The 23,317-nt window shown below is 41.7% G+C and overlaps 1 protein-coding gene across 3 annotated transcripts in view; it reads left to right on the top strand.

The window, feature by feature from the left end:
• The window catches only part of ADCY2 (adenylate cyclase 2), a 402,902-nt gene that overhangs the window by 262,916 nt on the left and 116,669 nt on the right, over positions 1-23,317 (top strand). For all 3 annotated transcript variants that reach the window (XM_014828435.3, XM_014828434.3, XM_014828433.3), the window contains exons 5-6: positions 13,733-13,881; positions 20,734-20,845. In XM_014828435.3, coding sequence (XP_014683921.3) covers positions 13,733-13,881; positions 20,734-20,845 — 261 coding nt within the window. The remainder of the gene's footprint in view (positions 1-13,732; positions 13,882-20,733; positions 20,846-23,317) is intronic.

The raw sequence follows: 23,317 nt of genomic DNA, 5'->3' as shown, positions 1-23,317 counted from the left end.
AGGACAGCTCTCACAGAGCGGGTGATGGAGGAGGTTGTATGTGACCAAAAGCTCGCCTGAATAATTGACAGGAATAACCTTAGCAAAGAAAGGTGGGCATGGGTGGGAATGGCATGATGGTGCCAGCGGTCCAGGTCCTGGGGCTACATTTCCTCTAGGGAGGAGGTGAGCACCGCACCAGGCTGGTCCTGCTCGTGACTCAGAGCTGGACCACAGGCTCAAGAAGAGGAGGAAGTAAAGGAAGTGGAGTTCATGGGGGTGTAGCAGATCTTGTATAAACTGGAGGGTCTGGATTTGTCAGTAGAAGCGTTCAGAGCTGGGACTGACCTGATCTGGCTGCATCAGATTTTAGAAAGATTCCTGCTGCAGAAGAGAAAGAGTGAGTGAGGGGTAGGACAGGAGGTAAGAAGACCAGTTAGGAGGTGGTCCACTCATCAGATGAGTGACAGAGGTGGCCAAGAACTGGGTAGAGGCAGTAGGTCAGGGAAAGGGGCAAATTCTGTAGTACGGTGGACAGGAATCGCCACTTCACTGGACCTGGGACGGTAAGAGGGAAAGAATAATCAAGCACGTCTGCTTGGGCAGCTGGGTGGGTGGTCAGCCTTTAGCTGAACTAAGGTTGCGAGGGGAGGGACAGCTCTGGGAGGGAAGGTGATGGCTTCCATTTTGGAAATGCTGCATTTGCATCCTCTGCATGTCACAGAGACCACTGTTTTTTCTCCTGATATCCATTCTCTCCTTCTTCTATAGTAGGAGGATCTTTGTAGCCAGGCACATGCCACCCTGAATAAAGACATGCCCCAGCGTCTCTTAGAGCTGAGTATAGCCTATGATGACCTCTGGCCCATGGCATGTGAGCAGAAGTCATGGTATACTTCTGAGTGATGCCGTGGAGAGGAGCGCTCTCCCATTCTGGAAGGATGGGAACAAGAAAGTGATTGAAGCAATGGCCCATGGAGTCCAGGGTGGAAAGGAATGGAAGTAAGGGAGGGGGGACAGATTATAGGGGAAAAGTAATCAGGTCAGAGATCCAAAGGAAGAGTCTCACATTTGGAGCAGTGATTCTCGGCCAGGGGAGGTTTCACCCCCAGGGAGCAGTAGCAATGCCTCGAGGTGGTTGCCTGTAAGCAGTATGTTGTCACAGCTGGGGATGGGGTTCTACTGGCATCTAGCGGGTAGGCGCCACTAAATTCTAGTCCAGTCTAAGTCTATGGGATTCTTGCTGCTAAACATCCTACAGTGGACAAGACAGTCCCCACAACAAAGAACTATCCAGACCCAGATGCCAATAGTGCTGAGAGTGAGAAGTCATGATGAAGAAGATAGGCAGACAAGGTAGATGTGTACCATGAAATTACAGTACTATAGGGAATGGTGAGGACTGTGGCAAGCTGTATAGTACATGACCTACCTAAAGCTGTTTGAATTCTTTAGACCTGCACACACATAAACACAAATCTGTGCTCTCTGCAAGCCAGTCAGAGCCCACAGGCTGAGTTTGCCACCCCTGGACTTGAGATTGTGGTGAGTCTTAAGAACTTATATGCTCAGAATAAATAAAGGAGTTAGAAAACACACCAAGTAAAGTTTCCTGCTCCGTTACCTGTGTCATTTAAACTTGAGTTGTCATCACATGCAGTTTGCAAGAAAATCTATTATAAGATCTTTTTTAAATACAGAAGCTGCAAGCCACGACTTATTTTTCTTTGTCAGGTAGCAGTGCCTTTGAGATTCTGAACAAGAATCACTGTTTTTAGCTAATATTTGATGTGATACTCTCCAAAGAGAGAACTATTAGTGGAACTTAGGTGGGAGATTCCCTGAAAGAAAATCCTAGATTACTAGGAATGCATCTTCTAAAGACAAAGATAAAGCTTAAACATATTGTGTGCCAACAATATTAGTACCATCAAGTGTGTAACGAGTTAGCAGTCAAGCAGTCCACAGCAGACGGGCACCTTTATTCTTTAGTTGGAACCATGGTCTTTTCATTGAGTTACTTTTAATAAAATTCTAGGAATGTGACAGTCCATCTTTTTGCCATGATGATCTTGCTGTACGTTTTGCTTCTTGCAGCTTTGATTTTTATCTGAGGAAGCTTAGGACATGGCTTGATTAGCAGAATGGGAATTCATGCAGTTCTGCCCACTCTCTTTTCTCCTTTATTATTCTTTCCCTGAGAAGTTGATGTCAGGCAGAAATGATGGGTCTGTCTCTCGGTACCAACCGCATCAGCGCCCAAGGGGATAATTAGTGTTGGAGGACAGGCACAATATTTAAAGGGTGTTATCTGCTGAGTTGTGTCTTTGAGGGCTTTCTCTGGAGGCTGGCATTGGGGCACTTAGTTTTTCAGGACAAATAAGCAGATGAAATTTGAACTTCTATCTCCGTGCTGGAGTCCGTGGATCACCTCCCCGTGCCAGCTACTCAACTTTGCATTCACAGCAGAAGATGTAAATACTCACTTTAGGATTCAGTCACGAGTTCATGAGAGAAATGTCGAGGAGTTTGTTCCAGAAATCTCCTCAGTTCACTCCCTTTTCAAAGAAAGCTATTGGCTGTGATTTGCTCTGTGCCCCAGTGTTCCCTGGGGAGTGTGCTGACGTGGCCGTGGATTGGATGGGTGGGCATGGGTGTGGGTTGCATCGATGGGAAGAGGCTGAAGGGACCTGTGAGACTCACCCCAAGAGCAATTTTGCTTTCGGGTTCAAGTCTCCAAGTTCGGCAGAGTTAGATAAAGGGCCATTCTCCTCACTGAAAAAAAAGAGAATCAGTCGTGCCCTGAGACGCTACCACATGGAAGTGTCCCTCCCTGTCACTAATAGAAGCGGTTATCTATTCTTGTACCTGTTTATGTATTGTCTCTTTTTTCTGGATGCCCTTTAGCGGACTGGTTAAGAGCGCTAACCACTAGCTATCTCCCTGGGTTCAAATCCTGACTCTACCACCTCCCTGATGTGTGATACTTAGCAAGTCCTGCAACTTGTTTGGTCTTCAGTTTCCTCTTCATAAAAATAGGGACAGTAATAACACCGGCTTCGTTGGGTCATGGGGAGAATTAAGCGAGATAGTACAAATCGCTTAAGACTGAGACTGGTACTTGGAAGGTAGACAGTAAATATTTGCTGAATAGAAAAAAATATCTTGAATTAAGAGCACAGCATCTGCATTCAAGTAGAGCAGTTCTGTAATTTCCTGGGAAAACTAGGAATAGTTCATGTCCACGTACAAGAGAGGTGCGTTGTTCTTTGATCAACAATTCTGAATGCCCCAAATGTGAACTTATATATCTTTATGGAAGCCAAACTTAGTAGCAACATTGAAGGACCTGATCTCCCTTCCAAAGCACCACACCCTTCTGGCACCGACCCTCACCTGTTCCCACTTCTCTTACACTCATTATGGTTTCCTGCATCCAAGCAGCCAGGCTTAGGGAGAGCAGCCTTCTCCAGGCTAGAATCCCAAGCTTCTGACAGGTTGAAGTGAACCCGCAGCCTCCCCACTATCAAGGAGGCAGCTAGGTCTGCACCCCACCAGACAGACTCCAGTGCTCTTTTCTCAGTACTTCCCGTGGTTGATGTTGTGAACATCACAGTGTAACAGTGCACTGCCCATATTCTCAAGTACGGGAACTCGGCTGACTGATGAAAGCCCATTGCTTTTCTATCCAATGCAAATAAAAATTTTAATTGGAGAATATAGACAACAACTGGTATGTAGGATGACACCTGCCGCCAAGCAGCATGGGTAAATCCTTATGACTTCAGCCTTTTAGAGAAGTGATCCTTGTTTTTTATCATGGGAGAAGAAATGCAAATTAGGACAGAAGTGCCCCACACTGGGTGGGGTAATTCCTGCACTGTGTGATTCAGACACCCTTAAAGGAACCCAAGGCCATGCCCCAGCCTTTTCCTCACTGGCCTGCAATGCAGACCACATAAGATTAACAGCGTTGGCTTTGGAGTCACAAAGACCCTCCCCCACTTGCTCCTCACAGGCCAAGTAACCTTGCTGAGTCTCAGCCTCCTCTACTCTGTTGGGAAAAGAATCAGTACCTCACAGGGGCACTTTCCAGACCTTTGGGACTGGAGCCTCAGCTCGCATGGGGGAGGATGCCTATGTGAGTGAGTAAGCAAAATCTCACCAAGTCAGAACAGCTGTGAAAATCCTGTGCCCAGGAGGCCTGAGTACATGGGTTGTACACGCCCTGATACCTACAGTATTGCATCTGTCCAAAGATCAAGGGTGTGCCATGGCAAAATCAAAGTGGCTAGCAACAATAATGCTTTCTTTCTTGTATTTGTCCAACATGAGGGGACTGCCGCTTTGTACCATGCACAGGATCCAGGCTCAGAGTAGCCTCTACCTGGGACATTACTGGTCCCCAAAGTGGAGGGCAACAAAAGCATGGTGAGCCCAACCCTGGCTCTTAAAGCTTCTGCTCACAAGGGGCACGCACCATGCTGCTTGCATCTCAGTGGAGAGGCCAAATCACCTGGCCAAGTCTACAGTCAGTGAGGCAAGGAAAGAAGGGGCCTCGCTATTTCAGTGCAGTAACCCAGGCTGCTGCAACTGTTGTGTGTATACAACTTCATTGTGTATCTAGTCATCTGCAACATATAGTTTCATTAAGGGATTGCGTTTGAACATTAAAATATTCAATTTTGCTCCTGGCAGCCTTTCATCAACGTACTACTTCTTTTTACTTCTTCTTATCATCTCCCTCTGTTGACGGCGTCATCAGCATCTCCACCTTTCCTTCTTCTCAGAAGAAATCACTTGGTCACCTGTGTTTTGTTTTTTGAGGTTTTTTGGCTGAAGTCCTGGAGTGTGGACAGTCTTCACAGATTCCTTCCACGGTTTACTTCAACTGACTTTGCCTCTTTCGGGCTAGATGGTGTTCCTTGCCTATGGGCAGATGATCTTTGAGAGGCAAGTCAGACCAGGATTGATGTCGCTCTGGAGCATTTTACTTTTTTGCTTTGTAGTGTGTGAGCGTGGTAGTCTGTTTGTAGGGTAAGATTCATTTTGGGTGATTTAGCAACACTGGTGTTGAGATAGGTTGTTCTCAGACCTTGTGGGTACTTTGGCCTGAGAGGTGCCCGTGTTGCTCGTGGACCCCTCCGCCATCTTGCTCTGGGTGTGTGTGCAGTACCTGTCCTACCGCCTGGTCGAGAGAGCAGAGCTGTGCCTCTTCTCTTAAGACCTCCATATTCTCCCACCCAAGAATTGAATATTTTCTACCTTATGAGTGATTTTTTTTCCACCAGAGGCTCTATTTTAGAGAATTGAATTGACAGTGATGGTAAACAGTTCAAGTTTAGAAGTATCAATTTGCTGTCATCCATGACTATAGACATAATTTATAATTTGACTTGATTGGCCCTTTGTTCTCTAACATTTCTTGCTGGAGGGCAATCACATGTGAGTGATAATTTCATCCTTTCCACTTTCTGTTAATGATGTTCTCTCTAAAATCCTCTCGGTCATCTCATTAAGCTTACAAATCAGAGTAAGTGGAAAGAGCCGTCAGTGGTTGTGAAGTTGGAAGACACAAATTCCATCTGGTCTTGACTTCTTAATGAATATCACCTCACTATACCTCCTATAAGCCACACCTGTATCTATTTTGCCTGGGTTTTGGTCAAAAATGTTTAAATTTAAATGAAATTGAACATGACCAAGGTTTGTAAAATGAGACACCAATATATGTGTGCAATGAAAGTAGTTACTGTTTTATAAAAAGAAACAGTGATTTGTTGAAGTGCATATTGACTTTAATTTGCACAAAGCATTCCAGTTTTCCTAAAATGTGAAATAAACAAGCCATCCTTCCCTTTGCACGCAAATACCGTCTGTTGATATAGGCCCGCCAGAGCTCTTGGCCCTTCCTCACCTTCCTCCCACTCACTGAAGTCACTCTTCAAGAACCAGCACAGACTCAGTCTCCTTCCTGTCATCTTTGCCAAGATCCCAAGTGGTCTTTCCTTTCCTGCATTCCTTCTTATAGTCTTTGCCATCATGTTGGGATTTGAACACTTAGGTTCTTTCCTCTGTGTCACTAATTGTTTGACTCAAAAACAATGAGAGGTAAATTCTAGAAAGGGCCTCTTGTTCTGTAAAATGCTGGGAACATATGTGGACATGGAGACCTTAAACTCACCTAGTCCAATAGATGTATTTTTTAGACAACCAAACTAAGACCAAAAGGCTGGAATGATGTTATTGAGGTCTTCTAGATAAAGGCAGAGAAAGGGCAAGAACACACATCTTCATCCATTTCAGTGCTCTTTCTACTATAAAGTGCTGCTACTCTATGTCATATGTAGATATGATGACTGCTTTTTTGTAAAAGTCAAAGGCATAGACCTTTCAAATAATGAGTATTCAATGTGTTCCAATTGCTCAATGTGAAGCAAGGTTTGTAAGGAGAAATCTAGGAGAAGCAAGCTGAATTTCATGACGAGAAACTGCAGCAATAGCAGTTGTTACTACAACTTAACTTCGGGGATGTACTGGTACTGGAGGTTGGGCTGATGGAGGATGCTTATTCCCTGAGACCTGCAGACATGAAGCTGGCTGCAAGAGAAGATGTGAGCTTGGGGAAGGGGTTGACATCTTCTCTTCCTGACCCCGGCAGGTATTTTCCAAGTGCAATGTTTTTAGCGTTTGATTCCAAGTGAACACCTAGTCCTTTCATACTGCAGGACAGTAATGAATGACATCATCTGTATCCTCAGTACCACCTGTAACCCAGTGGCTGCTTAGGGATCTGGTGTCTGTCCATTCTGATAGCTACATTTTGTTGGGAAGAAGAAAATTTATAACAATATCCCTTCTGTTCATTGCATTGGTTTGGCATCCCAATGTAGTTAAATTGTGTTTAAAATAGGGACTAAATAGAAATAAGAATTTTGAAGGTGAAAAATTTTTAAATTCTTATGAAAGGAGCATGTCACTGTCATCCTCCCTTTTGAAAAGTAAAGCAGATTTAAATATGTATTGCATGCTTTGTTCATTGAATAGACAGGGTATAATATGCATTACTATATCTTAGCTCAAAATTTGAGTAGAAGTCTTCTTTGCTTAAATTGGATTTTCCTACCCATCGAAATAATCTCAAATATAGCATAAAAATATAAAGTTATAATATCGGCTTTGTTTCATTATATTAGAAGTACTTCTTAGCTCAGAGAGTCTTCAACTTTGATCAGTAGTACATTGAAATTTACTAACTCTGCAGCTCTTCTATGAGGCACACTTTAAAACAACAAATTTTAGGAAAACATTATTGCCAATGAATAATAATTAGAGGTTTAATAAAGGGATGTGTTGAAATGGAACCGTTAAACCAAGGCCAAGTTATTTGTCAGATAGCCTTTGAATATGCCATAATTAGCCAAATTCTCTATAGTTAGATAATCTTTCCTAGCAAGAGAAAGAAGTGGTAATGGTATGCATCCATCAGTTTAATGACAACTTGATTTTCCAAAAGTCCCCTTAAGGAATTTCTTCAGTGTACTTGGAGATAATGTAGCTAGGTTATATCTGGTATATTAAGCACTTTAGTTTGTGTGTTGCTTTCAGATAATTTGGCAGAGCACACAGCTACATTAGCAAAAAGATGAAATATCAATGGAAATGTTAACTTTGTCAGATTATGAATTGAGTTTATATTTGCCATGTGTGCCATAATCTTGGTCTTTTCTTTTGGAGCATGGCATTTTATAAGGGAAGAAAGACTAATGTAAAAGGGTCTTGACTCACCACACTGAGTGTGGGCTTCTGTTTGAGATCACCACCTTGCCCGAGGCTGTGATCCCCAGGAGGACACGTGCAGACCCTGAAGCACAGATCCCATACATGAGCTCTAATTGGAGGTCTTGCAGTCTGCTGGCGGTACCAAAATTGCATGATAGTGGGGTTCTTTTATTTGCCTGTTGGCTGTTGCCAAAATCTTTAATCCAGTCTAAATTCACACAGATTCTTTAATGCTTAAACAAAAGGAAAACTTTGGTTTATACAATATATGAAGTTTATTTCCTGTATTTTTCAAACTATCTATAAAAAGCCAGTCATCCATCTACATTTGGGTCTAAAATAAAGATCATAATTTACGTTTGGTCATTAAATGAGGTTACAGCCATGGAAGAGAATGACTGTATCTGATTCTTCTTTTTTGTTTATGGAATCTGTCTCTTTCAAGAAAGGCCGACTCTGTGTGCTTTGGGTTTAGCGTATTCTTGTTACAGGCTACAGGAGGAGAAGAGAAAATGCTTATAAATGTCTCAGTTAGGTTACCCTAAGCATACCCTAAGACAAGGCTCTGGGTATAGTCATTTAGTTGGAACATGGTTCCAGGTAGCAGAGTGAGAGAATGGACTGGGGAGGGGGGTCAGCCACTGAGAGGGGCTCCTGGTGGCAACAGAGACTCTGTCCTGCTGGAGACCCTCTGAGGGAAGTATGGAGCATCCTCAGATCCACCCACTGAGGTGGGTGCATGCAGAAGCTGGAGTATTTATCAACCACTTATTTCCTCATTGGCTGAGACACAGGAAACTATAGATTTAGAAAGGAACAAGCTGCCTCCCAGGAAGCAGAGGGAATATGGGTAGGATGCTGACAGCACTGGCTACAAGAAGCATGACTAGAAACTCACGGAAACATCACAAAAGTCTACTGCTGATTTTAAATTCAGCGAAAGACTGCACTAAATCCATACACATACATGGCTTGTCGTCACAAGATAGTAATGCAGGACTATGTAAACTGAGCGTTTTGACCTGGTGCATTTTATTTGTTCTTAGCCCTTAACTCATCCATCACCCATCAGCAAGAGTTAAAAATTGGTTTTAATCTGATGAATCCAGCCATCACTCATCTCTGTAGACACACAGATTCCGCTGGGATTTCTAAATAGGTAGCCTAGATCCAGATTCATATTCTGTTATATTCTCCATGCTAACATTCCTTCTCACTGTTTTAGAAGTCAACCAATTTATATTCAGTGTCTGCTTGCTTTGATTATGACAGAGATTTGGTGGCATCTTGGAGCAACTTGCCTGCCTTTGCCCCTGCCTGGGGCTGCTCTGTTCATGGCTGACAACATAGCCAGATAGGTCTCCTGAATTTTGTTGATGGCAATTTCACCCTTTTCTTAGATCTATTGGATTTTAAAAAAAAGATAAAATGTAACTCTATACTACTCACAATAAACACATCTTAATGTGTAATGTGTAAGAAAATATACAAAAAAATAGGGATAAATTATGAAAACTTCCATGATAAGAAAGCTAGTATAACTATATCAATATCAGAAAAACAGACAACAAATCTATTTGTTTAAATAGATTATGAACAGTATGGCTCCTTTATAATATTTTGGCCTCACACCCAATCATCTACTACATTGATCAATAAACAGAGAAAAGCAACAGTGGCCATCCCATACAGTGTGACTCAGCACATGTGGTGCATTCAGTACCTACAGAAATGCAATTAAGTGAATGCAACCTTAGCAGAACTCAGTCCCAGTCTTTAAGGGACAAAGTCTGTCTGCTAAGTACTTCCTTGGTTACAGTTTGTGTTTTATGACTTTCAGACTTCTCAAACGTCTAACCTTATCTGGTTGGTCACAGAGGCCAAAACGTGGAAGAATTGAAGATAAGTGGCAAAAGTGTGTCTTTGGGGAATGGAGAGCAAAAGATCAGTAGATGATGGAGTGGCTCTTTATATAAGATTACAGAAAGTACTAAAATGCCGTTTATTTAAAACATAAATCCCATTGTCTTTTCGGGTGGCTTCTGAGATTGGAGAGAGAACAGGCTTATATAGATACCAGACCATCCATCAGAATTATCTAACTCTCAATTTGTGCATAGTAAGGACAGATTTTTTTTTAAGTTTTAAAATATGAACATCTATTTTCATGTCATTAGTAGTTTCTGGGCACCCGAGTTCCAAGTAGCTCCATTTTTCTGAGGCCACCTGTTTCTTTAATAAATAAAAATATTACTAGATTTCTTATTTCGCTATGGAACTCAATATTGTCCGTCCTCTTGGTGTTGCTTATCCTGGCCCCTGGTGGGGTGCTGAGATGTCTCACACCGTTGGACAGAGTTCCTGGTCTTTCAACATTTTGCTTAAGTCCAGAATTTGAACTCGCCTCCTCTCTGTTAGGCTAACGTGATGCTGCTGTATTGTTAGATTGTTAATGAAATTTGGAGAATAACAAATGGGAGTTAGAGTTCAGAATAGGAATCAAAGCAAAATGTAATTTCAAGTGGTTGCCAGTGTTCACCAGCCATTTCCCAACATGGGGACACTGAATGTTGTCCTTCTCCTTGGGTGCAGCCTTCTGACAGGAAGCGGGGCTCTCTCCTCGCCCTGTGTGGGTCTTTCTCACCTTCCTTCCATTCCCTGGCCCCATCCCCATGGTATTGTTGTCACCAGAGAGAAAATCCCAAGGCAATCACTACCTTATTTTTCAGAATAGTTGGGTTTCCCTTTGTGTGAGCATCTCTGATCCAGATTTTCCCAGGCCTTGTGTTTAGATCCGAGGTCATTAATATGATTTTAAAACATAAGCTCTGTCTGCCCAGGCCTCCACCCTAAGCAGCACCAACAATGAACAGAAGCTTCAAAATTAGATTTTTCTTTGATGTTCCCTTGATAAAATGCTCAGCAGGTCATTCATTCATTCATTCAACAAATAACTACAGAGAAAATGCTACTTTCCAGTTATTCCTCAGGAATTGAGAAATAAAGCAATGAACAAGCCCGCCTCTTCACTCCCTTTCACACCACCAGTATCTGTGAGTGGAAGGAACTGCATTACAAGACATATCACCAATGTCCACAATAAAACTCAGTGGTATTTCTCTGTCTCCAAAAAAATTTTTAAAAATATGTGGACTTGTCCATTTTTTCCTCAAAGACTAAAATATCCACAAAGTCTATTTTTCTTTTTTCTTTCTTCCTTTCTTTCTTTCTTTCTTTTTTTTTTTTTTTTGGTGAGGAAGATTGGCCCTGAGCTAACATCTGTTGACGATCTTCCTCTTTTTTCTTGAGGAAGATTGTCACTGAGCTAATATCTATGCCAGTCTTCCTCTATTTTTTGTATGTGATATGCTGCCACATCATGCCTTGATGAGCAGTGTGTAAGTCTGTGCCTGGGATCTGAACCCATGAACTCTGGGCTGCCAAAGCAAAGCACGCAAACTTAACCACTACACCACCAGGGCAGCCCCCAAAGTCTGTTTTTCTGATATTGATATAGTTATACTAGCTTTCTTATCATGGAAGTTTTCATAATTTATCCCTATTTTTCTGTATATTTTCTTACACATTACACATTAAGATGTGTTTATTGTGAGTAGTATAGAGTTACATTTTATCTTTTTTTAAAATCCAATCTAATAATATCAGTCAATTAATTGGAGTATTTAGTCCATTTACACTTAGTGTCATTTCTGATACAGTGGGCCAATAACTGCCATGTTATAATTTGTTTTCTATTTGTGCCACCTGTTTTAAGTTTTTTTGACTCTTTACTTATTTTGCATTCATTGAAGACTTCTTTCCCATTTTCACTGTTAGCCTGTTAGTCATACATTCTTTCACTCTTTTTGTTGCTACATGGAAATTGCATCCATTCTGGACTCATTGCAGTCCAAGATAAATTACTGTCTTTTGCCACTTCCCACAGAACCTAGAACCTCAGAATATTTTAACTCCATTTACTGCCATTTCATATTTTGTGTTAATGTCATTGTACATTTCATTTCTGTTATATTTTAGACCACACAATACATTATCCTCATTATTTTATACAATTAATATTAATTTGTATTGCCCCATATGTATATATGGACATTTAACTTATTAAAAACTTTTGCTTTCTCCATTTTATTTCTTAAGTTGAAACATCAAGGGGAATTTAATAAAAACTAAAAAGATAATTCTTAGATAAAAAGTGTTTTCTTACCTTCGTAAGTACCAATATTCCCTTTGGCATACATGTCAGTACCAGCACTTATGAAAGTGTTAGCTCCCTGCCCCCTCGCTAAGTGCCTCTTCTGTCTCTATGGCAAGGAGGTAGTGATAACACTAACCAGGTGGGGCTGTTTTGGTTCAATTGGTTCACATGACTACAGCTCCTGGGAGCAGGTGGCGCATAGCAGGTGCTCCTGGACTGTTGCCCTTCTATTTTCTCGGATCCCAGGCATGTGGCTTCCTCCAAACACCAGCCTGTCCTTCTAACTTCATCTGACAGCAGGTGCACTGTGGATGGGCTCCTTGATAGTTTATGGACAACATGGTATCGGGACATTGTCTCATTCTTCTTTGCATTTACCGTTAGTGCTTATCAGGGGGCCTGGCATTTAATGGACAATGGTGGATGTTTTCCGAATGGGCAGATAAATGAATGAGTGAATGAATGAACAAATGATCAACACTCAGTAATGTGAGCTCATGTAGAAATACTCTCTACCATGCGCTGAGGTCCCCCCACAGGCACATGCTCAGTCTCCTGTAGACTGCACCTGTCTTTCCCTAGAGCAGGCAGGGGTGAGCAGGCTGTAGGGAGAGTTTTCCCATCTTCATCAAGATGCTCTCCTGGCCTACCTTCTGCTCCCTGGGTGAAAGTTCCGAACAGCCACCAAACTGGTGTGCACTGGAGGGGAGCCCAGGAGATGGACACCTGGCCCTGAGAACCTGGGAGCAAAGCCCAGCTTCCCTCCACCCCTACTTTCTCACCACTTTGTCCACAAAAAAAATTAAGAAAGGAAAAAGAGAAAATGTGGAAGACAGAGAAAATGTTTCATTCAACAAATGTTTGTTTATCAGCACTGAATATCAGTTGCTAAATCCACAATACCTGAAGAATGTGGTGTTTCCTACAACAGATTAACGTTGAAAATACTCCAGGATGAATATGAACTTTCAAAGGTTGTCCTTCCGTGATTCTTTCCCTCAAAAATGTATTGCAGGTTTTCCTTGAAGAGAAGGCAGAGAAGTCCCGCTCTAATGGAAATAAGTACATATTAAAATAAGTGTACTATTGCATGCTATTGTTTCCCGCATTTACTGAATTTAGAGATCAAAATACAAGACAAGCTCACATATTGTCATTTCTTTGTGTTCTAACGATAGTTTCCTACAGATGACGTTGTGCAGAACCTGCTATTTCTGACTCCATCTTTCTAGTAGTTTAGAATCCCTAAAGCGGACTGAATGGTCGTCATAGAGGAAACGCAATATCTGGAAATATTTGACTTTCTTATTTAGGAAATGTGGAGTATTGTTGACTTTCTAAAGTGCGATAAAGCTTGCACTTTATCTCTCAAATGAACAGGCAGGCGGAAATGAGTGTTTTCTATCTTAGACTGGCCACTGGTTTCTGACGTTTTAATATTGTTTCTGCTTCACTACTTTACAATCAAAATAGATAAATAATGTCCTTTGGGAAATAACTTTGCCTTCCTTTATTCTCCACACTGAAGAACACATGCTTAGAATTTAATAACTAATCAATAATGTAATAATACACTCTGACCTTACAAAATTTGATCTTTTCAAAAGAATATGTATTTCTAGAATCTATATTTTAACTTATTCGAAAGAGTCCTCAAATTGACCCCACTACAAATCAGCAATGATTTCAAATATTGCTTGGATGTGATCCTGGTTGTGTGAACTCTCTTGGCCTTTCTTCCCTACCTTGTTTCAGGAGCGGCTCCTGCTGTCCCTGCTGCCGGCTCACATAGCCATGGAGATGAAGGCCGAGATCATCCAGAGGCTGCAGGGCCCCAAAGCCGGCCAAATGGAAAACACAAACAACTTTCACAACCTGTACGTCAAGCGGCACACCAACGTCAGGTACCTGCTTTGTTCTTGATCCTTGGCAAGTCTGGGGAGGCCGTTGGCTGGATTGGGGGCATTTTTGGCTGGGACCCCACATCTTACAATGTTGTGTCCCCTCTGTAACCATTCATGTAGAGTAGTTACCCCTTCACTCACTCTCCAGCTCCACTTGGGGCCTTCACGTTAAGATGGCAAGGTAGGATCCTCTTTACTCTATTGAGTTCTCCTTCATTGCCCTGCTTTCCATGGCTGACCATCAGTCACAAAATGGAAAGAGGTGGACACGAGAGTCCTTATTCTTGCAACTCCATGCTCAGATCACATGCTGTCCTTGGAGCCCAAGGCCCAGCTTTGCAGTAAGATTGGAAGGGGAGTCAGTGGGCTCTTGGCACAAGGACTGACTCGCCTTTGCAGGGGCTGAGCCTCAGTGCAGCCAACACTTTCCAGGGAAGCAGGATGTTCTGCTGTCCATCAGGAATGATGGGTTTCTGGGGTGTGTCCAACCAGTGACCAAGGTCACAGGGGACTTCATTAATTTATAGTGGAAGGTACTGCTTTCTGAACTAAGATAGTCATATCTGCTTCCCAGGAAGCCTTTACTGAAATCATAGTACCTGGAAAGCTAACATGTTATCAGCATGGGATTACGGTCAGAAAGGAGAGCATCATGGGCATCTTCTCTGTGGAGCTCTAGAGAGGAGCTGTGGCGCCCTCGCTCCAGCCTGAAGAGGGCACTCCCTCCATGCTCCCTGTCTCCCGGCTGCAGCAGAGTGGGAGTGCTCACCGTTCTCCATGCCCCTCACTCCTGGTACCACTTCTTTGGGGGTTTCTCCTTTCATCTGTTCAGTTACGTTGCAGTAGTGCTTTCTGTTCTAGCTGGGTTTTCTTTTCTTTTTTAAAGATTGGCACCTGGGCTAACAACTGTTGCCAATCTTTTTTTTTTTTTCCTGCTTTATCTCCCCAAACTCCCCCGTACACAGTTGTATATCTTAGTTGCATGTCCTTCTAGTTGTGGGATGTGGGATGTGGGACGCTGTCTCAACGTGGCCTGACGAGCGGTGCCATGTCCGCACCCAGGATCCGAACCCTGGGCTGCCGCAGCGGAGCATGCGAACTGAGCCACTCGGCCATGGAGCTGGCCCCTAGCTGGGTTTTCTCAGTAACTAACTCACGCACGCATCCGGCCTCATTCATCAGTTTTGATATTAATACTTTAGTTGTAGAGTTACCCACCCATGTTCAGTAGTTCAATAACAAGCGCCAACACAACTCAAGTTTGTTGAGCATCGACTAGGATTGTAAGCAGCCTGTTTGCCCCCAAGTCCAGACTCTTTCCACTGCATGGTGCTGCCTTCCAGTCTGGTTGCTTCAGGTCAATGATTTTTGAAGTTCATTAATAAAAACAAATTTAACTGCAACTTAAATACATTGCTAAGATGTATTTAATCTCATTTTGACACCAGATTTTAGAAAAGCCATTGCTAGTGATAGACATGGCCCAGGAGTACACAGAACTAAATGTACAATAAGAATGCATACTGGGGGCCAGCCTGGTGGTGCAGAGATTAAGTTCGCACATGCCACCTCGGCAGCCCAGGATTCGCCACTTTGGATCCCGGGTGCAGACATGGCACCACTTGGCACGCCATGCTGTGGCAGGCGTCACACATATAAAGTAGAGAAAGATGGGCACAGATGTTAGCTCAGGGCCAGTCTTCCTCAGCAAAAAGAGTAGGATTGGCAGCAGATGTTAGCTCAGGGCTAATCTTCCTCAAAAAACAAAAAGAAGGAAAGAAAGAAAGAAAGAAATGCATACTAGGAAGGAGATAACAGAAAACACAGTTGCATATCAAGTAGGAACTAAAAAGCTATTGAATAAATGGAGAATCAGGAGTAAAATTTTGAAAAAAAACATTCCCACCATTTTTTGGAGTAATAGAAAAAAAAAACTACATATGTTTAAAGAACATTCACACATGTTAAGGAGTAAAATTATTTGAAACACTGGCCTGCCTTCATTTTTTAAAGTGGTTTGCCTACATCATTAAAGAAAACACATTCACAGCATCGGACAAGGTGTTTTATACTAAAAATGGTTCTTTCCAGCCTTAACTGAGAATCAGCAATGCCCCTCTCATCTAAGGAAATACAGTATTTTTAATTCACTTACTGGGTATTCAAAACATTAAAGATGAAGGCCTCTGTGTCTAAAGAGGACCATAGAATATCTTTAAGTAGCAATGATATAGTCCAGGAAAACAAAGGCCTTTAAAAATAACTGAAGACACCACACCCTCAGGCCCTTGATGAAGGGGCTGTGTGCTATATGTATTAGTTACCAATTTCTGTGTAACAAATGACCTCAAAACTTAGTAACTTAAAACAACAGTAAATATCGTCTCACAGTTTCTGTAGGTTGGAATTTGGGAGCAGCTTAGCCAGGTGGTTCTGGCTTAGGTTCTCTCATGAGGTTGCAGGCCAGATGTCAGCCATGGCTCTTGGAGGCTGTGCCTCCAAGGTGGCTTCTCACGTGGTTAGGAGGTTAACCTGGCTGTTGGCTAGGGGCTTCAGTTCCTCATCACTGGGCCTCTTCACAGGTTGCTTGAGTGTCCTCATGACGTGGCAGCTCACTTTCCCAGAGGGAGGGATTCAAGAGAGAACCAGGTAGAAACTGCAACATCTTTTATAATCTAGCCTTGGAAGGTCATTTCTGCAATGTCTTGTTGGTTAAACAGGTCAGCCCTATCCATTATGGGAGCAGGCAATACAAGGGTGTGGGTACCACAAGGTGAGGAACACTGGGGCCATCTTGGAAGCTGACTACCATACTGTCTAAGGCAGCGGGTTGGTGAAGCAGCTTCAACTGACTTCAGAGATTGTCTAGAATATGTTTGCAGTATTGAACTAAACTTAAGTTCATAAAATATATTTAGGATCCTAAAGTTACCTACATGCTTAAAACTTAAAACATAAAAACTTAAATGGCGTTGAGTACCAATTATTTTTAAAATAGTACAAAAACATGGCCTTTTCATCCTGAAACAGGACAGGAATAAGCAGAAGCAGACACGATGCATGGGTAATGCAGACAGTTCAGTGAATACCTGAGGGTTTTATTGTTGTTGTTGTTGTTGTTGTTGTTGTTTTAAGGGGAATTATTAGGTTTGTAAACAGTACCAAAAAAATCAGTTACTAACTTTTGTTTCTACTTTGACCATTCATTCAACAAAATGTTTATTCTCTGTTAATTACATTTACTGGCTATTTACCATCTAATGATAATAATGATAATAATAAGGAAGAGGAGGTGGAGAAGAAGAATTTATAGACATAAAGGTAGCAACTACCAGTTGCTACCTGAATCGTCATTGTCTTCGTCTGAATCCTTTCTACCAGTGCTGAAACATTCACAAAGCCACCGCATCTTTGGAAACAAACAAACACACCTCCCTTAACCTAGTGCCACTATCCAACTCTGAAACTCTCTCTTTCTCCCATGAATTTCATAGCCCACATTCTAGAAGGAATTTTCCACACTCTTTAACTAATCTTCCTTATTTTCTCTTGTTCCTCAAATTGCCGCTCTCTGGCTTTAACCTCCACCATGTCCCAGAACTCATTCTTGCTAAATTCATACCAACTGTTTTGTTCCCAAATCTGATTATGACTTACTTCTGTGTGCTCATCTCATTGACCACTCAGGTATGCTTGGCCCCGTTGACCTTGCTCTGACGCTTAAAGAATTCTCCTATCTGTTGGTCTCCATGACGTTGTATCCCCTTTATTTTCTTCCTACAGTCTCCTTTCTTTTCTCTTCCCTAAATCTAGCCTCCCCGGTAAATGAGAGCATTTTCAGGGCTCTCTCCTAGCTCTTTCTGCTCTCTTCAGCTCTCACCCAGTACTTTAATTACCATCTACATGATGCTAAGACATGGAACTCAACCATAGTTTTCTATACTCATCTACTTAATGAATGTCTTTCTCTTGGGTGTTCCACAGACACCACAATCAAATTCGACACAACCAAAGTTGAACTGGTCAACTTTCCCTATAAGCTTTATCTGATTCAAGCTAGGCTTGAACCCCATAGCTCAGCCAGAAACTGGGTCTTCATCCTCATTACTTCCCTCTCCTAGACACCGCCCCCCCCACCCCCCCCACCCCCCCCCCCCCCCCCGGCAAACATCTAATCACTAACAAAGCCTGGTTCGTTCTCCTTCGTTTGTATCTCCCGTATCTGCCCAGTTCTGTCTATTTTCCCCAGTAATAGACCTTCCACAGAGCTCTTCTGGATTAACAGGATGTGATTCTAACTGATCTGTCTGACTCCAGGTTGCTGCAGCCAGAGTGATTTTTCTAAAGTGTTGATCTGGGTAGAGTCTAGGTTGGGTTCCCATGTGATCCCGCAGAGCACCGTGCTTCCTCTACCATAACACTTTGCTCATTGCATCACAATTGCTTATATAGATTTTGAATCCCCTTGCTTTTGAGTAACTTCTGGACCAGCTTAAGACATCTTCAGCCAGTCTATCTTTGGGCTCCTTCACCCACTGTAAGTTTTGACTACAGAAAACATTGTGGAAGTTGTAAACAAGAAGTGGAGTCAACTGCCCATCCACATATTCTCCGTCCCAGTGCTCCTCAGCATCAGGCATTCTTTCTCTGAGCATGCAGAGTTAATTCTTCCTCTTGGAACTGTGCTCAGCACCTGTGATCCCTGCCTCTACAAGGGAGCATGGGAGAAGCAGGGATGGTTTTCCTGCATCAGAATGGAGAGTGCAGAAGCCCCAGCAGCTCTGATTTTCCTGGACCATTCAGAAGTCTCCCCTGGCTTCTGTCCATCAGCAGAGGAGCAAGTCTGTCCTCTAAGGTGAAGCTTGGCACAAGGAGTGGAGTGTGGCCAACAGCAGAGATCCAGCTGTGATCTGGCTGGGGCCTGGCTGACAGGTGCCACATTATTTATTTCTTTTATTGTGGCAAAATATACATAATGTAATATTTACAATTTTGACGATTTTAAATCATAGAGTGCAGTGGCATAAATACATTCACATTGTTCTGCAGCCATCACTACCATCTGCCTCCAGAACTTTTCTTCATCCTAAACTCAAGTCCCATACCCATTAAAGAACTCCCCCCACAACCTCTGGAAGCCACCATTCTGCTTTCTCTCTCTGTGGTTTGACCACTCTACCTATCTCATGTAAGTGGAATCATACCATATTTGTCCTTTTGTGTCCGGCTTATTTCACTTAGCATAATGTCATCCAAGTTCATCTGTATTGTAGCTTGTGTCAGAATTTCATCCTTCTAAAGACTGAATAATATTCCATTGTATGCATATACCACAGTTTCTTTAACCATCCACCAGTGGACGTTTGGTTTGTTTCTACGTTTTGACTAGTCTTGCACGGCTTAACAACAGGAATACGTTCTGAGAAATGTGTTGTCAGTGATCTCATTGTTTTGTGAATGTCATAGAGTGTACTTATACAAACCTAGACGGTATAGCCTACTCCACACCTCGTCTATATGGTACCAATCTTTTGGGACCACTGTCATCTATGCAGTCCATCGTTGACCAAAATGTCATTCTGCAATGTGTGACTGTATTGTGAATAATGCTGCTATGAACATGGATGTTTGCATATCTGTTCAAGATCCTGCTTTCTGTTCTTTTGAGTATATGCCTAGGAGTGTAATTGCTGGATCATATGGTAGTTCTATGTTTCGTGTTTTGAGGAACCACCACACTGTTTGCTGTAGCGGCTGCACCATTACCTTCCCACCAGCAATGCATAAGGGTTCCGATTTCTCCACACCCTTGACAACACTTGTTATTTTCTGTTGTTTTGATAATAGCCATTCTAGTGAGTGTGAAGTGGTAGTTATTCTTGTTTCATGGTACTTCTTAAACCATACCATATTATCTGAATCTCAAACTGCCAGCCATTTAGGCTTCTAGTTTATTAGGCCTTTAGAAAAATCATAAACGGATTATTGTGTAGGAAAAGTTGTAATGCACACACTGGTGCTGTGTTTCCCTATCTTGACCCCTCAAGGTTAACTTAACATGGATAAAACTCTAAGAAACCTCACATTTGTCCCACTAGCATGTACATCCCATGGCGGGAGAAGGAAGCTGCACTGCCATCTCCTTTGAGTGACTTTCATGGACTCCACCATCTGTCCCCACCCTACACTGTTCTCTCGTGTAGCACTCTGCTGTTTTCCTGTATATACTTGCTATCACTGTAACTGGACGTTTGTTGGTGTCCTTTTTTGTTGAGTGCATCACCCCAACTAAACTCTGAGCTTTAGGAAGATGTGTTATGTCCGCTTTGTCCTGGCAGGTAGTAAGCAATCCAGAATCTTTTGTCAAGTAGTCTTTCTTTTAAGAAGGTTATTTTTTCTTTAAATCAATAAAAACAGGATTGGGCTTTTATTATTTTCCTTCTTCTACTTTAGAAATTCTTATAATATAAATTCATGTAACAATTCAAATAGAAACATATGCATTTGACATCAGAATTATGTCAGTGTAACGAACCGTCAGGATGAATACCACATAAACCAGAGAGGGAGGGAAGGGCTGACCGTGAGGGAAGGAAGGTGATCCATGAGAATGGACTAGAATGGACAAAATGCATCACATGAGTTTTTCTTCTCCCTTGTTAATTATAAAAATTTAACATCAAAAAAATTTTAATGGGAAAGTTTAGCAAACTTTATGTATTTTTAACATTTTTCTTGTGAAAATATAGATATAAAATGTAAAAAAAATATATCCTCTTTGAATGGGAAAAACTATTATTACTTTCTTAATAACTATAAACTTGCATATTCTGCCTCCCCTTGCCCCCGCAGTATCCTCTACGCTGACATTGTTGGCTTCACCCGGCTGGCCAGCGACTGCTCCCCCGGAGAACTAGTGCACATGCTGAATGAACTCTTCGGAAAGTTCGATCAAATTGCAAAGGTGAATATTAGTGATTCCCTTCTACTTTAAGAATATCTAAAATCTTGACTCACCTTTTCTCTGGTCTCTTTTCAACTTTTTACCTTTTCATAAAAGCACCTTTTAGGAATATGTTTGTAAATTTGTTGGATTTATTTGCCATTGAGCCTTGATAAGTCTCAAACCTATATTGGGAATAAAAAATGTCATAGTATATAATTATCACATTTTCATCAATTTTTAAAACTTCTGCGTACATATAATTCAGCACATGTATTATAAATACATTCAAGGTGGTGATATTTAATTTGCACATTTCTCTCCACTGTGCTGTTCTAAGGTCCTCTGTTTAGGCATTTCAATGTCAAGGAGTTGGAAGCATAATTTCCTCTCTTAGTGGTAACTGTCATGTATTCATATTGTTAAGCAGCATCCTGGAAGAACCCCTCCAATAGAAAGCATAGCTTCTACCTAAGCCCTTTATTTTCCGCTGTCTCATTGTTATCCATTGACCCTTGTACCACTCAAACAGAATTGTAAGTTCAGTATTTGTCATACATATGCTTCTTTATGGGAAGTTTCACAGAGAGGAAATGATGGCAAATGATCCAAAAGCATGCTAGACCTTACTTACTTATTGGAAGTATTACAGTTTCTGGTGGAAATATTGATTAAAAATTTTTTTCCTCTCCGTGAGCCCTTTACTTCTCATAAAACATTTCCAGTCAGCCTAATTATTTCTTTGAATTGTTCCAAACAAAAATTATGCTTATTAAAATGTGTTATTTATATATGGAAGAGTTGGTCCCAAATATAGTTCACTGCAAGATTCATCTCACTTATAAACAATACAGAACATTCAAGCCAAGCCTCTTAGAAATAAATCTGTTCACAGAGGCCCTCTTGGGTCAAGCTCTCCATGAGGTGCCTTATGCTGCCCAGTTGACCGTGACAGATCTCACTGGGGATTTAAAAAAATAAATAGGAATACAGCTCTGCTTCCTTCTAGGACAAAACCAAAGGAAGAGGTTGAGTTTTTTGGGGGGCTCATTTTTAGGAAAAAAATTGGTTGAAACTTAAATAATGTCTTGAAAGTTTGAATTAAGGGAAAGTCACTTTTGTTGGTCATGCTAGGAAGAAACATCCTGATCTTGGCGAGTGACAGCATAGCTCCAGTGTTCACATGGTGTTGTCCCTATGTGCAAGTTTCAGTGTCTAAATTTTTCCTTTTTATAAGGGTACCAGTCATATTGGATTAGGGGCCCACCCTAGTCCTCATCTTAACTAATTACATCTGCAACGACCCTATTGCCAAATAAGGTCACATTCATGGGTACCAGGAGTTAGGACTTCAACACATGAATTTGAGGACACAATTCATGACCTGTAACAGAGGTTCTCAGTGTGACTTCCTGTTCCTCTCTGATCATTGTAACAAAAGAGTGTCCAGGCAATATCAGAGTCCAGCCTAGGATGGCTTGGTCCATCCATTCTTGGTCGCAGGGACAGCATGCTTTGGGCATTCATTCATGGCTCATATAACATGCAGTTGGAGAGCATCGTAAGCAAACAGTTCAGTCCTTTGAGTGAACACTACATAACTTTAAGCTAAGCACCTCAAAATCGTTGCTAGTTCACTGTTAATTGTTTTTAATCTTTTGAAATCACTTTATTGAGGTATAATTGACATACAAAAAGCTGTACATATTTAATTTATACAATTAATGAGTTTGGAGAGATATATACACCTTTTAAACCCTTGCCACAATCTATTCCATAAACATATGCATTACCTACGAAAGTTTCCTCTTGCCCTGTTTATTATGATTATGATTATGATTATGATTATTTTGTGATTAAAACACAACATCAGCTCTACTTTCTTAGCAAATTTTTGAGTATACAATACAGATTGTTAACTGTAGACACTTTGCTGCACAGTAGGTCTCTAGGACTTCTTCATTGTGCACCACTGAAACTTTGTACCCTTTGACCAATACCTCCCCAGGCCTGGCAACCATCATTCTACTTTCTGCTTCTATGTTTGAGTATTTTAGATTCCTTATATAAGTGGTATCATATAGTATTTGTTCTTCTGTGTCTGGCCTGTTTCACTTAGTAAACTAAATTCAGCAGCACATTAAAAGGCTCATACACCATGACCAAGCAGTATTTATCCCTGGGATGCAAGGATGGTTCAACATATGTAAATCAATTGATGTGATATGCTCCATTACCAGAATGAAGGATTAAAATCATGTGATCATCTCAATAGATGCAGGAAGAGCATTTGACAAAATTACACACCCTTTCATGATAAAAACTCTCAGCCAATAAGGTATAGAAGGAACTTACCTTAACACAATAAAGCCATATGTGAAAAGCCCACAGCCAACATCTTACTCAATAGTAAAAAATTGAAAGCTTTTCCTCTAAGATCAGGAACAAGACTAGGATGCCTACTCTCACCGCTTCTGTTCAGCATAGTGCTGG

This window comes from Equus asinus, chromosome 10, assembly GCF_041296235.1.
Source record: "Equus asinus isolate D_3611 breed Donkey chromosome 10, EquAss-T2T_v2, whole genome shotgun sequence".
NCBI classification, from domain to species: domain Eukaryota; kingdom Metazoa; phylum Chordata; class Mammalia; order Perissodactyla; family Equidae; genus Equus; species Equus asinus.
Note: the sequence above shows the minus strand (reverse complement) of the source record. Positions and strands in the feature narration are given on the sequence as shown.